At 45.9% G+C, this 15,226-nt stretch overlaps 1 protein-coding gene across 2 annotated transcripts in view; it reads left to right on the top strand.

Annotated features, from left to right (window-relative positions):
- Window positions 1-15,226, top strand: part of LOC309569437 (formin-like) — a 673,199-nt gene that overhangs the window by 103,030 nt on the left and 554,943 nt on the right. The window contains exon 1 of one of the 2 annotated variants that reach the window (XM_082275264.1): window positions 13,738-15,208. The exons of the other annotated variant lie outside the window; for it this stretch is intronic. Within the exon in view, the coding sequence (XP_082131390.1) occupies window positions 13,793-15,208 (1,416 nt within the window). The 5' untranslated portion in view covers window positions 13,738-13,792. Of the gene's footprint in view, window positions 1-13,737; window positions 15,209-15,226 lie in introns of those variants that run through there. 2 annotated transcript variants of the gene reach the window in all.

Genomic DNA, 15,226 nt, shown 5'->3' with positions numbered 1-15,226 from the left:
AAAATTGGGGGGAAAAAGTCACTTTCGGCCAAGGGCATCCTGCATTTTCGGTTTCGGCCCAGAATTTTCATTTCGGTGCATCCCTATTATCTGTTTGCGGTTAGAAGTGTAAGGTGAAGGAGAGAGGCCATAGGAATATCTCAGAGATGAATATAGGTCATTTTGAAAATGCCTCACCCCTGTTTTCAGAAATTATGCATGAGTGGGTAATGCCAAAATACATGTAATTTAACTTCAGCTTTAAAGGAGATGTACAGCCAAAGCTCGTTTGGCTGTATATCTCCTATGGATCACAAGAGTGCAGTTCGTTCTGCACTCTTGTGATCACAGATGTTGGTCCAGGCACTGCATCATCACGACCAAGGAGTAGGGATTCTCCAGGTGCCTGTACCAACACCTGGCTCAACCTCTCAGTGAGCTACTGAGAGCCTGAGCTGGCTGCTCCTCCACAGCCGAGCGCTCCAATGAGCGAGGAGGGGGCAGAGCAGAGAGCTTTGAGAACCAAGCCATCAGTTCTCGGTGTAGAGGCGCAGCATCGAACCATTGGTGCATCCACCTAGGTAAGTGTAAACGGGGAAAAAAATGAAACCTCATACTTCTCTTTTAAAGGCCATCGTAATATAAAGTGAACTACCTAATTTAAACGCCAATTTCCATGTTTTTTGTGTCTTTAGTTTGTTTGCCCCAAGCTGGTTCAAACTAACTCTTTCCTTTGCTAATTGCTGCACTGTCCCTAAGCACTGTATGTACTGCATGTTGCTTCAGCTATATACAGTACACAGTGCTGGTTTCCAGCTTGTGAGCAAGAGACTCCCAGTCTCACACCCAGGATAATGCAGAGTCAGTCTGAGCGGCACTCAACCATTTATAGGCAGCTTTGTATTCTGTAAATACTGATTGGGAGAGTGTGACATCAGCCTGTCCCTCTGACTTGGCAAATCAGAGGAAGCTTTGTATTCATTAACAGAATACAAAGCTTCTTATGGATGTTTCAGTGCATCTCAGACCAACTTTGCATTGTTCTGGGTGTGGGACAGGAAGTCTCCAACAGCTGTAACCCAGCACTGTACACCATATGTAGCTGAACCTCTGTTGGAGGTTTCAAAAACAGGAAGACTCTATGGAGTTGATTTACCAAAACTGTGCAAAGTGCAAAATCTGGTGCAGTTCTGCATAGAAACCAATCTGCCTTCATTTTTATGCTTAAATGAACAAGCTGAAGTTATGAGCTGAATGGCTACCATGCCACAGGAAACCTAGAAATAGGCTTTAAAGTTAGTTCACATTTATATTATGTTGGCTTTAAAGCTGAGCTTAAGTGAAAATGCTTTATACACAGTTAATATAAACTGCTCAAAAAAATTAAAGGAATACTTTGAAAGCACATCAGATCTCAATGGGGAAAAATATCATGCTGGATATCTATGCTGATATAGACTGGGTAATGTGTTGAGAACAAAAGTAGACCAAATCGTTTGATGGAATTGAAAATTCTCAACCCTACAGAAGGCTGAATTTAGGGACACGCCAAAAATCAAAGTGAAAAAATGATTCAACAGGTTAGTCCATTTTTGCTGAAATTTCATTGCAACGCAACTCAAAATGGTACTTGGTAGTTTGTATGCGCCCCCCCATGTGCTTGTATGCATGCCTGACAACATCCAGGCATGCTCCTAATGACGGATGGTGCCGTGGGGAATTTCTTCCCATATCTGGCCTAGGGCATCGCTGAGCTCCTGAACAGACTGAGGTGCAACCTGGCAGCATTGGATGGACCAAAACATAATGTCCCAGGGGTGTTCTATTGGATTTGGGTCAGGCGAGCATGGGGACCATTCGATGGTATCAATTCCTTCATCCTCCCAGGAACTGGCTGCATCTTCTTGCCACATGCACTAGGGGGAACCCAGGACCCACTGCAGAAGCGTAGGGTCTGACAATGGGTCCAAAGATGTCATCCCAATACCTAATGGCAGTCAGGGTGCCATTGTCTAGCCTGTAGATATGCCTCCCCAGACCATCACTGATCCACCACCAACACCAAACTGGTAATGCAGAGCGATGTTACAGGCAGCATAACCTTCTCCATGACTTCTCCAGACCCTTTCACAGGGCGCCAGTGGTAGACCGGTCAATTCTAATGTTCAATGGCAGATGCCAATCGAGCTCATGGTGCCTGGGCAATGAGCTCAGGGCCCACTAGAGGACGCCAGGCCACCCTCATGAAGTCTGTTTCTGATTGTTTGGTTTCGTCAGACATTTACACCAGTGGCCGGCCTAAGGTCATTTTGTAGGGCTCTGGCAGTGCTAATCCTGTTCCTCCTTGCACAAAGGAGCAGATACCCGTCCTGGTGGGTTAAGGACCTTCTACGACCCTGTCCAGCCCTCCTAGAGTAACTGCCTGTCTCCTGGAATCTCCTCCATGCTCTTGAGACTGTGCAGGGAGACACGGCAAACCTTCTGGCAATGGCATGTATTGATGTGCACTCCTGGAGGAATTGGGCTGCCTGTGCAAACTCTATAAGGTCCAGATATTGCCTCATGCTATCAGTAGGGACACTGTCCCTAGCCAAATGAAAATCTAGTAAAAAACGGAAAAGAGGAGCAGCGAAAATTGTCAGTGGCCTCAACCTGCAAAACTATTCCCGTTTGTGGAGGTTCTCGTTGTTGCCCAAATAGTGCACTTAGATTCTATAGCACTTATGGAGGATCTTACTTGTATCTCTAATGGGCGGATAGATAAAGGATATAAAATATGGGATGTCTGGAAAAAATTTAAGGTAAACTGCAACTTGACCTGATCTGACATGTAATATTCTTAGCCTGATGGGTGTGAGTTATGGTGATACGACTTGGTGAAATAAGAAGAAAGCGATAAACGTTTTGTAATACCACTCCGCCAGGGTTTCTTTATACATTTTTTTTTTTTTTTCTTGTGCATTGTTGTTAGTAGGATGTGATGGATGTTATGTTTTCACGTTTTTTTATTTGTATACTATTGAAAAAAATAATAAAAAGTTATAAAAAAAAAAAAATGAAGCCATTGTGTTGCCTTTTCTGTGTCCGTAAACATCCTAAGGAAATTGTCTTGCATTCCCTAGATGTGTACTTGGTGTACTTGGATCAGACACAGTGATTCAGGCCTATTCAATTAGGGGTCAGGTGCCTCCTTTCCCTGTTAAGGCACACTCTACTCAGGCACTTAGTGCCTCCTTGGCCTTCCATCATCAGGTGTCAATGCTGCAGGTTTGCAAGAAGGCCACCTGGTCGTCTGTGCACACTTTCACAAAGTTATTTAAGGTGGATGTGTTGGCATCTGCGGATGCTTCTTTTGGCCGCAAGGTTTTGCAGGCTGCTGTTTAGAGGACCTGGTCCTCTTTGAGGGTGTATTTTTTTTTTCAGGTGAGCTTCAGTTTATTGTTGAGTTCCACGTTACCTAGTTGGCTACAGTTTAGCCTTGTGAATTTTTTTTTTGCTGTTCCCACCCCTGATGTTTGACACTGCTTTGGGATGTCCCAATGGTCAAGTAGATAAGGAGCTGTGTCCTTCAATGTACGAGAGAGAAAATGGGATTTTTGCCTTACCGTAAAATCCATTTCTCTAATGTTCATTGACCGTTAAATCCATTTCTCTAATGTTTGATGGAGACAGCAGACAGCACCGACCCGTCTGTGGAGTTGGCTTTCTTCTGACACTGCTTGTAACAAAACTGAGTGCCTATAACTGAGTGGGAGTATACCCCCTGGGACTGCCCTATAGGCGTAGTCAAGCTTTTTCCTGCCTAGTGTCCTGCCTCTGGTGGGGGCAGTATAACCCAGTGGTCAAGAAGCTAAGGCTCTGTCTCTATCAATGAACTTTAGAGAAATGGATTTTACGGTAAGTCAAAAATCCTATTTTTCCATGTGCCTGCAACCATTGGCTATGTCCAGCTGCCTGTGCATACCCAATGTGCTAATGTTTGCATATGAATGTGCCTCCAAAGTGTGGCTGGTCCTTTACCTGCTTGTACGAATAGCCGCAAACACAGTGAAGATGCTGGGAGACCAGCACAGACACAGCCCTAAATGATTCATGTGTGACAGTGATCACTGGACGCTGGCACTACACAAACAAAACACTGCTTTCATGGCCCCTTTTGTTCAATTTGCAGATTCACATGTGTGTATGTGTTTATAATACATTTTTGGTATTTATTTTCCAAGTTGCTTTTAAACACACATGAAAGCACTGCAGTGGTGTCAACTAAGCTCATTGACATGCGTTCCTTTTTCTTGCGTATACTTTCATACTTCGCTTAAAACGCATTTGACTGTATGGTGTAAACATGCCTTTTTAAAGGGTTAATTCACCTTTACCAAAAAACTGCCTATGCAGGTAAGGGGTATCTGTAGTTAAAGAAAATTATGCAGCGCTGACTAAAGTTGAATTATTCCCTTGCTATAGGCGTAGAACATTTATGTACCTCATGAAATCTGACTGGAAAAACTCCTAGGATGTAGCTAAGAGAGGCTTAGTCATTACTGCTCACCTCCCACCATTGTAGGCATGAGCTCCTAAATGCTGAGCTCGGAGCTACTGCATCAAGGAGGAGTGCATGTGAGGGTGGTTTAGAGAACAAGCTCACTCCTCTGATGGCAGGTAAACAGTAACTGCTGGGCCTTTCTTAGCAATGTCCTAGCAAAATGATCCTGGGAGCTTTCCAGTCAGGCTTCATGAGGTTTGTAAATGGCTTACACCTATAGCAAGGGCATAATTCAACTTTAGTCAGAGCTGCACATTTTTTTTTTGAGGCATGGGCTCAGCTTACCTGCACAGGCAGTTTTTTGGTAAATGTGAACTGACCCTTTAGGCAACCCTTAACCACTTGCCGACCGCCGCACGACTATCTACGTCGGCGGTCAGCCCCTCACAGGCAAACTAACGTAGGGCTACGTTGCTTGCTTGTGAGGGTCTAGGGAGCGAGCGCGCGCCCCCGCGTGGTCACGGACCCCCCCCGCGCGTGTGACCAGCGGACCCGATGTCTGCCGGCCACTCGGCGATCGGCGGGGGAGAGGGAGAATGTCAGGCAGCTTGTGTAAACAAGCTGCCTGTCATTCTCCTCGCTGCAAAGACACTGATCACATGGATCTACTATGTAGATCCGTTGATCAGTGTCCTTACAGCTGAAGCCACAGCCAATCACAGTAGAAAGCACGCCCCTAGGGACACACACAGCCCCTCCCTCCCAAATAAAGTTAACCCCTTCACTACCAGTGTATTTTTACAGTAACCGTGCATATATATAGCACTGATTACTGTAGAAATGTCACTGGTAACCCCAAAAGTGTCAAAAATGTCAGTCAAGGGTCCGATCTGTCCGCCGCAATGTCGCAGTACCGCAAAAAAAATCGCAGATCGCCGCCATTACGCGTTACAAAAAAACAACAAAAATGACAATCTTTCCCTTTGTTAGTAAACGCGATAACTTTTGCGCAAACCAATCAAAATACGCTTTTTGCGATTTTTTTTTTTTTTTTTTACCAAACATAGGTAGCATAAAACAAATTGGCCGAAAATGTTAAAAAATTTTGATTTTTGCATTTTTTTGGGGGGAATTTCATATAAAAAAATGTGAAAAATATTGTTATTTCTCTAGCGCTCATTGACAGACGTAGTCCTCGGTGATGCACCACCTTCGGGTTATGTTGCCTCCACAGGAGCAGGACTAGACAGGAAATTAAAAAGCTCTGGCCACACCCTAGGGGCAGTCCCAGAGGGTATATCCTCTCTCTCTCTGCCTCAGCAAATCAGTTATTTTCTGTCTAGTTAGGAGTAAGGACCTAGATACCTTGCTGGGATCTTAGGTCCTGGCAAGATTTTTTTCTTAAAGGATTTTTTAGACAGCTTTTTTTCTCCAGTGTTCCTGTGAGATCTTCAAGCAAGAAAGCTGAACTGGGCGACGGGCTGGATGTTGAGATCCGGTGGTCACCCCAGTTCAGCCTACGAGCGCGTGCAGGCAAAGCTCCGCGCTGGGTCGGCCGCGACAAAGTCCCATTAAAGGACTGACCCCGCGAGTTAAACGTCTCGCTGAAACGCCAAAGACCATGAGTCACGGCGTCCATATCGGTCGACAGCCCTCCCGCCCCGGTGGAGAGGGGTACTGTCAGGAGTTGGTGCCCGCCTGGTTCCGGTATGGTGAGTAGTATGTTCCCCCTTTTCCCCTGACGGGTCTTGTGGTGAACGCGGGCCCCTCTCTGTATGGTAAGATAGAGTCCCTCTCTATCCTATAAATGACACAGATCCTCCTACTTTGAGTGTGATTTTATGTGCAAAAAGCCAGGAGGCTTGGTTTGGGAGCTAACAATCTAATTGTATACATGTTAAAAAGATTATAATCTGTGGTATTCTGGGAATCTTACGGTGATAAGAATAAGCTACCTACCAGTCAGAAGCCACGGACATGTAGACTGCCTTCCTAATCAGATCTCCAGCTATTAGCAGGCCTCCCGAATGGCCATGCGGTCCGCCAGGGCCGGTACCGCCAACCACGCCAAATCCCCATGCAGAGAGAGTGTTGTGTGCCCTGCAGCACACCGCTATTCAGTACAGGCCGCCGCCATTTTTTTTGCTGGATCGCACGAGCCGCCATTTTGGCGTAGCCTCGTGTCTCCAGCATGGGGGCGGCCATGTTTGAGGTGATCCAAACACCTCGTGGAGCTAGGGGAGGCGCCGGAAGGCGTGCAGAGGGGCGGAGCCGCCTCCTTTCTTCCTGGGCAGCCAGCCAAAAGACTTCCTGTTTGTCAAGACAGCGCTGTAACCTGTTGCAGTTAAACTCTGAGCATCAAGTGGTGAGCCTGGGGGTCTCTCTCTCTCTCTCTCTCGATCGATAGGGATCCCTAGCAGGTAACACTAAGGGGCTTTTTGTGGCGCTGGGGGTCTGAAAAAAAAAAAAAAAAAAGTTTTTTTATTTTTGAATTATATTATCCAGGAAGTGACTGGAATTATCATGGACCCTGCCACACATATTCCCCCACCTGTTTCCCTCGAGGGGGCCACGGGACCCGCCGGTGCACAGTGTAGAGTCATTTACAGCAATTTTGGAGTCTATGGTGGCTCGGGTGGAGGCGGCCTGTCAGGGACGGGGGTCAAGGAAGCGACCCCCGCCTACCCCTATACTATCTGACACCTCTGACTCAGATTCAGAGATGGTCACTGCAGTTGCAGGTTCCTCTGCAAGGGCTGTTATCCCAGGTAAAGCCCCCTCAGACATTGAGGAGGACGCTTCTTCTCCTGCTATAATTCAGGAAGAAGCATTGGTGGACGCACTAGTTGTGGCAGTGCAGGAAACCTTAAAACTTGAGGCTTTACCGGCAGAGGCAACTGAAACAGAGATTCCTTTTGGTACTAATAAGCCCATCAAAACGGTGAAGGTTTTTCCTGTACCTAAATGTTTCGGTAATCAGATTAAAGGAGAATGGGAGCATTCTAAACGTACCTTTACTATTTCCAAGCGTATTGCTAGACGCTATCCGTTTGAGGAATCCATCATTAAGAAATGGACGGTACCACCAGTGGTGGATCCACCTATTTCCAGGCTGAATAAAGCCACGTTTATCCCAGTGGAGGACACTTCGTCCTTTAAGGATCCGGTGGATCGAAAGATGGAAGCAGAGTCCCGCACCATCTTCTCTCTGATAGGGTCAGCATTTAGACCAGTAATTGTTATTGGTCTAGTTTCCCAGACACTTACGGAATGGGCGAAAATGGTACGCCAAGACCTTAGGGGAAAAGATATTCCCCAGGAGACATCTGATTTGATGGAACAGATTATACAAGGGCTACAGTTTATCTGTGACGCAGCCTTGGACACTACTCCCTTATTAGGGCATGCATCTATGTCAGCGGTGATCCTCAGACGTGTGCTGTGGTTAAAATGCTGGTCAGCTGACCTAGGTTCCAAAAAGACCTTGACTAATCTCCCTTTTCAGGGGAATCGTCTATTTGGGGCCAACCTAGATGAAATCATTAAGGATGCCACTGGGGGCAAGAGCACTTTTTTGCCACAGGCTGCTAAAGCTAAGGGACCTCGCAACAAGCGAGGACCTTTCTTTACCGCCCATAAAGGGCGCCCGGCTGGTACTAGCGGGAAAGGCAAGACTCCTCCAGGAGGGTTCAAGAAGGGCTGGTCGGACAAGCAGAGGACCAACCCAGCCAAACCCGAAGCAAAGGAGTACACAGCCTGAAGGTGCGCCCCCACCCGGTTTCAGGGTGGGGGGACGTTTTCACCGGTATTCAGGACATTAGATCGAGCATCAACCACTACTACCGGTGCGATTCTTCCCTTCCAACATTTAAGTACTACAGGAAGCGGTAGTTACCGTTCCCTGAATAGATCTTTTCCTTTACCTTTTCCTAAGATTAGTCCCTATACCTCACAGGAATCGGATCTGGTTGACCAGATAGGCCAAGTAGCCTCTAGTCGGGTGACTTCGGTCCCTGAGGTTCAACCAGAAAAGATCACCCTTCCTGATAACAATCAGGTATCTGATAAATGTGTGGGAACAGAAAACGACCAGACTTTCTCGGATGGTCGGGGCCAGATACCTCTAGGGACGCCTGGTTCAGATTCTATCAGCGCCAGTGGTCCTAGAAATTCTAGGCTGGCCTCCTCAAGCCGGCCTGGCCGACTTGGACATGCTAGTCGTAGACGTTCCGTGGGAACTTCGTCTCAGGGAGTGTCTGTGGTCTCAAGGACCAATTTACCATCATGCTTTACAGTCGCTGGGTTTAATGGCCTGGCCATTGAGACCCAAGTACTGAAGGACAGAGGTTTGTCTACTTCAGTCATTCCTACCCTTATTAAAGCAAGGAAAGCGACTTCCAGCAAAGTCTATTATCACACATGGAAGACTCGTATTGCGTGGTGCGAATCTTTAGGATTTCCTCCACGTACCTATTCGGTGACTCGAATATTGGCCCTTTTTGCAACAAGGGGTTGAGCAGAAGCTAGCCTTGAGCACCATCAAGGGTCAAGTTTCAGCATTAGCAATCTTCTTTCAGAAACCTTTAGCTACCAAGTCCTTGGTGCGGAATTTCATCCAGGGGGTGCGGCACCTGGCTCCTCCAGTCCGCGCGCCCTTACCGCCCTGGGATCTTAATTTGGTTTTGTCGGTTCTACAGAAACCTCCCTTTGAAAACATCAGGGAGATTCCCTTGCTTACTTTATCCCAGAAGGTGGCCTTCTTGGTGGCTATTACTTCTGCTCGCAGGGTGTCAGAACTGGCTGCATTATCATGCCAGTCCCCATACCTAGTGATTCATAGGGATAAGGTAGTACTTCATCCTAAGCCATCTTTTCTTCCTAAGGTGGTTTCAGATTTTCATCTGAATGAAGATATTGTACTACCTTCCTTGTGTCCTCAGCCCAAGCATCATCGGGAACATGCGTTGCATTCCTTAGATGTGGTTCGGGCAATCAGGGTATACCTGAAAGCTACGGAATCTTTCCGTAAGACGGATTCACTTTTTGTGATCACGGATGGCCCCAGAAAGGGTTTGCCTGCATCTGCCGCGACCATTGCCAAATGGATTAGGCAAACGGTGGTACAGGCTTATTCTATTAAGGGTCAGAGTTCTTCCGTTCCCTGTTAGGGCGCACTCCACTCGAGCGCTCAGTACTTCCTGGGCCTTTCGCCATCAGGCGTCAGTGGTCCAGGTATGTAAGGCGGCCACCTGGTCGTCGGTACATACCTTTACAAAATTCTATAAAATTGATGTGACGGCATCGGCGGATGCCTCATTTGGCCGCAAGGTTTTGCAGGCCGCAATTTGAGGAGACCGGTGGTCTACCTCAAGGGTTTTTTTCTGTTTAAAAAAAAAAAAAAAAAAAAGAAAATTTTTCTCTCTTTTGTTGAGTCTCATCATTAAGGATGAGCATTGTAAACTTCTAGTTGGCACCGGTTGGGCCTTCTAGATTGGGATTTGATTTCATTTTCCCACCCCTCAGTTGTGATACTGCTCTGGGACGTCCCGAAGGTGGTGTATCACCGAGGACTACGTCTGTCAATGAGCGCTAGAGAAAAATGGATTTTTGTAAAATCTTACCGTAAAATCCTTTTCTCTTAGCTCATTGACAGACGTAGTCCCCGCCCCTCTGTTTTTGAGTTGGGTTGGGTTAAAATCTCTAAAGACTGCTTTTTCACATAACTGATTTGCTGAGGCAGAGAGAGAGAGGATATACCCTCTGGGACTGCCCCTAGGGTGTGGCCAGAGCTTTTTAATTTCCTGTCTAGTCCTGCTCCTGTGGAGGCAACATAACCCGAAGGTGGTGTATCACCGAGGACTACGTCTGTCAATGAGCTAAGAGAAAAGGATTTTACGGTAAGATTTTACAAAAATCCATTTTTTTGCAAAATTGACGCTCTTTTTTTGTTTATAGCGCAAAAAGTAAAAATCGCACGGGTGATCAAATACCACCAAAAGAAAGCTCTGTTTGTGGGAAAAAAAGGACGCTAAATTCGTTTAGGTACAGCGTCGCACGACCGCGCAATTGTCCGTTAAAGTCACGCAGTGCCGAATCGCAAAATACCCCCTGGTCGGAATGGGGGTAAAATCTTCCGGGGCTTAAGTGGTTAAGGGCAATTCACACAAGTGCGTTTTAGCGCAGCTGTAAAATGCAGATCAATGGAAGGACTTCTAAAAAACAATTTACAATTTATCCTATTCACTAGAGGTGCACTGAATGGAAATTTTGGTGCCCACATGGAAAATTCAGGATGCACTTGGCCAAAAATGAAAATGAGTTTAAAATAATATATACACACACACAATTGTATTATAATCAACTTTATAAAGCGGTAGTATCCCGCTTTTTGACACTTTTACCTACAGGTAAGCCTATAATAAGGCTTACCTGTAGGTACAAATAATATCTCCTAAACCGGCATGGTTTAGGAGATATTTACAGTGCATGCAGCCGCTCGCGCGAGCGGCACATGCGCTCTGAAGGTCCGGGGGGACCTTCAATTAATTTGCTGGGAGCTTGCCGGAAAATCACTCCCGCGCGCATGCGCGGGAGTGACGTCATCGCGGCTCCGGGCCAATCATCGCGCCGGAGCCGTCTCTTCCGGCCAAGGCGAGGGATCATGGCAGCGCCCGCAGCGATGTCCGGGGGTCCGTGTGGGGGCTTCGTTCTAAGGTAAGTTACACATAATGGGCTAGTATGCGATGCATACTAGCCCATTATGCCTTTGTCTTGCAGGTTTTTTTTTTTTTTTCCCTAGGGTTTACAACCGCTTTAATTAGTATGAATTTCACAGCCATTATCAGCACCTTTAGCGCAAGAACAACACAAGAAAAATGCATCCCTTTAAATTCTATGTATGTGTTTACACTGGTCCTTCATGCTTCCGTTGTGATGTTATCATGTAAATCATGCTTGCTGCATTTTTGGTCAGTTAACCACTTCAATACAGGGCACTTTCACCTCCTTCCTGCTCCTGCCCAGGCCAATTTTCAGCTTTCAGCACTGTCACACTTTGAATGGCAATTGCCTGGTCATGCAATACTGTACCCAAATTAAAAAAAAAAAAAATTCACACAAGCCAGGCTTGTTTTTGGTGATATTTAATCACCGCTGTTTTTTTTTTTTTTTTAACAAAAAAAATATATTTTTTTCCTAATTTCTGACATTAAATTTTGTTAAGTAATTTGTCTCCTTCACTGATGGGCGCTGGTGAGGCGGCACTGATAGACTGCACTGATGGGCAGCACAGATCAACAGGCACTGTTGGGCACTCACTGGCATCACTAATGGGCACTGATTGAGGTCACCGAGGGTGCTGGTGTCGCTGATGGGCATTGGTTGTTGTCACTGATGAGCACAGTTTTTTTTATTTTTAATGTAATCAGGGCACTGATGATCAGTGCCCTGATTACCTGTCCTAGACTTCCCTTTGAGGAGGAGCTGCTGATCGCCTGACAGTGTGAGGCGAGGAGCGCCGATAAACGGCACTTCCTCATTTACATCTGACTGGCTCTGATTGGACACAGCCGAGCACATGGGTAAGGAGCCACATCATTGGCTCTTTACCAAGATCAGGGTCATGTAGTGTCTGCCGCACGGCGCGGGCGTGTGAGAGCGGCTGTAATGGGGTGCCGTCATATGAAGTCCTCCCAGAACAAGAGCCAAACTGCCCTGCTGTCATTTGACGGTGGGCGGGGGCCGCAAGTAGTTAGAAAAAAATGCATCAAAAACGCACCTCGTTAAAATGCATTGAAAACGCAACAAGAACGCATCAATAACGCACCAGTGTTACTTTTTGTTGCAATTTTTTCTGCGCCATTATCGGAACCTCTTCCTCTATTGCCTAAAATGACGAAAACAATTTTCAGCCGGAATTTTGGTGCATCTCTACTATTCACACTATAACGTTGCGTTGCGCTAAAATGCATGTTAAAGGACGTCAGCATGCATTTTAGTGCAAGTCAGTGTGAATTGGCCCCTAAACCCACCGATTTAATGGTTCCCAAAACTGTTACATTCAAGGCAGGTCTGTGGTAATAACTGTCAGTTGTCAGTGTGCTTGTCAACTCTCAACTGAACTTTAATCCTACTAATGGCTGGTGTCCAGGCTGGTCATGTGTGTGTCACCCCAGCAACAACTGATCTAAACAAAGGAGAAGATGGCACCATCCTTGGGCTGTAAAGTTTTGCAGGCTTAAGTTATGCTTTAAATATGCAGCAAGAGGGACAGACAGCTACACTCTGTGCATGATCTTTTGAGCCATATCCGTATTGAGAAGCAAATAATACTTTAAAGCCTTTGGCTGGGAATTGCCCGAGCTGCTAAGCCCTTGCACGCCCATGGTTGTGAAGGAGTTAATCGTGACTTTAGTGGCTGATTAGCCACAGGTTTGTTGTAAAATCTCCCTGTCATCTGTTCTGTGAGTCTTGACTCCTGCTCTGTACTGTGTGCACTGGTGGAACTCCTCTTTCCCCAGTCAGTGGGTGTAGCCATCACTCCTCCTCCCTCATTACCTGTTACCTGAAAGCTGGGAGGTGAAGTAATTTGAGGCCTGCCTCTCTAAAGCTGTCTCCAGACGATGACATTTACATTCCTCAGAAAGACTGCAGCAAGGCGGAAGAGGGAGATCCCGTCCTGATTCAACTGAAAGGACTTGCATGCCTGTGAAACAACTTCTATTTCTTTTGTTTTTTGTTTTTTTTCTTCTTCTGTGACACGTTGGCTGCCGCCTTTGTATTGTGGATTTTTTTTTTTTTTTTCTAATTTGTACTTTGCTCCTAATTGGTGTCGAGCTGGAGCGGAACAGAGATCTTTTCATAACTATCATCCTGGTCATTGCTGACAAACTCTGTGTCATATGTATGCGATTAAGCTGCCAGGCAACTTAGCGAGCTCCTGTTTAAAAAGCAGGAAGCAGGAGTCGGCAGGCTGCTGCTCCTATGAGTTTACAGCCCTGACATAGAGCTGCTTTTATCTGTTTCCCACATGCTTTCTTGGAATTACTTTTTTTTTCTTTTTTGCTCAACTTGACTATACAAATTATTTGACAACTAGTGCAGCCACTCTTTGTATACGGAGACCAAAAATAGACATTGTTTTTACTTTCTAAATCATTTTGCAGCCAGGAATGCTGCATGTGAATTTGTAGGTTTTTTTTTTTTCGAAAAATGGAAATGGAAGAAAATATTGCTGCAGAACCCCAAACATCAGGCTCTTTGCTTAAAAGTGAACCGGATGCAGCCACACCGTCCCTGTTGAGTAAATTTTCCATAAAGTCATTTTTTGGAATGACCGCAAAGTTGGATAATAAAACTCCTAAAGAAGAGAGTGCAGTACTGAAGTCATTCCGTCCACTGGAGGATAAAGTAGAAGTACAAGCAATCCCACCAAACGATGAAGGTGAAAGCACCCCTGAGCAAAACGGGCAGCAGGTAACCATGGAGGAAGGAAATGTAGAACCTAAAGCGGAGCCTGTAAAAGATGAACAAATTAGCCAAAAAGAAAACTTGCGCGTAGATGTAGAGAATACAAGTGTTGTGGATTTACCCCAGGAGGAGCATAATGTAGATTTACACAAGGAGAAGGACGACGATATGGATTCACAAGTCATCAGGGGACAAGGTAAAAGTGATGTCTCTCAGGAAGAAAACAAAGATCATCCACAAATAGATCATCTGGGAGGGACAGAAGCCCAGGTTTTACGAGAGCAAAAGGATGAAAAAGAGGGAGTGTGCAAAAAGCGTCTGAATGGTGCAGACATTGCTGAGGATGCAAAGTCAGACATGCATTCCAGTGCTGACATTGTCCCAGATCAGACAGACTATGACCAAGAGGATCTGCTGGTACATGGTACTCTAGTGCACATCTCCAGTGATTCAGATTCTGATACAGAGAGCTCCAAGCAGGATATCTGCCAGGAACCAACAAAGGCTCCTGTGTCCCCACATTTATCTGCTTCTAATGTATCGCTGAACAATGGTTCTAAACAGACGCCTGAAACACAAGATATTGATGATACTGATGCCATAGAAACAAAAGAACAAGATGGACTGGACTTTAAAAATCCAGAATCTGCGGGCCCCAATAAGGATGAAAATGCCAACACCACAAATGAACTAGAAGAGAGCAGCCCTTCAACTGCATCTCCAGCAATTAGCCCTACACAAGATACCCCAGGAGAGAAGCCATTTCAGCTGCCAACATTTTTTAGCAGCTTTCGTGTCCACAAGAAGGGAACCCCTGCAGAAGACAGGGAGACGGTCACCGTGAAAGAAGGTGATAGTGATTTGGCCTTAATAAAACTCTCCCAGCCAGTGCAAAAATCAAACCTTTCAAATGTCTCACCGGTCCGGAAACGTGAAGTGAAGAAACCAGTGGAGACCAAAGCAAGCTCCAAATTTATGGAGCAACTCTCCCAGCTTCTGAACTTTGACATGCCAAAGCAAGAAGAGAAGGAGGATTTAGTTCCAGAGGAAATTGAGGAGGTTCCTAACGATATAGTGGGCAAAGAGGTCAAGTCAGAGTCGGCACTGGAGGCATTTAAGTCTTTTTTCACAGGGGCACCAAAAAAGCCGTTGCCAACAGAGGATCCTCCTGACTTAGAAGCTGTGAAGCGCAAGCAAAAGAGTGATAAAGAATCATTGAAGTCCATCTTTGAAAAGGGCAGACCTATAGAAAATGACCAGAATACTGAAAGGAAAAGTGTATGTAATTTATTTTTT

Source organism: Pelophylax lessonae (genome assembly GCF_965119305.1).
Source record: "Pelophylax lessonae genome assembly, chromosome: 13".
Taxonomy (NCBI): Eukaryota; Metazoa; Chordata; class Amphibia; order Anura; family Ranidae; genus Pelophylax; species Pelophylax lessonae.
Note: the sequence above shows the minus strand (reverse complement) of the source record. Positions and strands in the feature narration are given on the sequence as shown.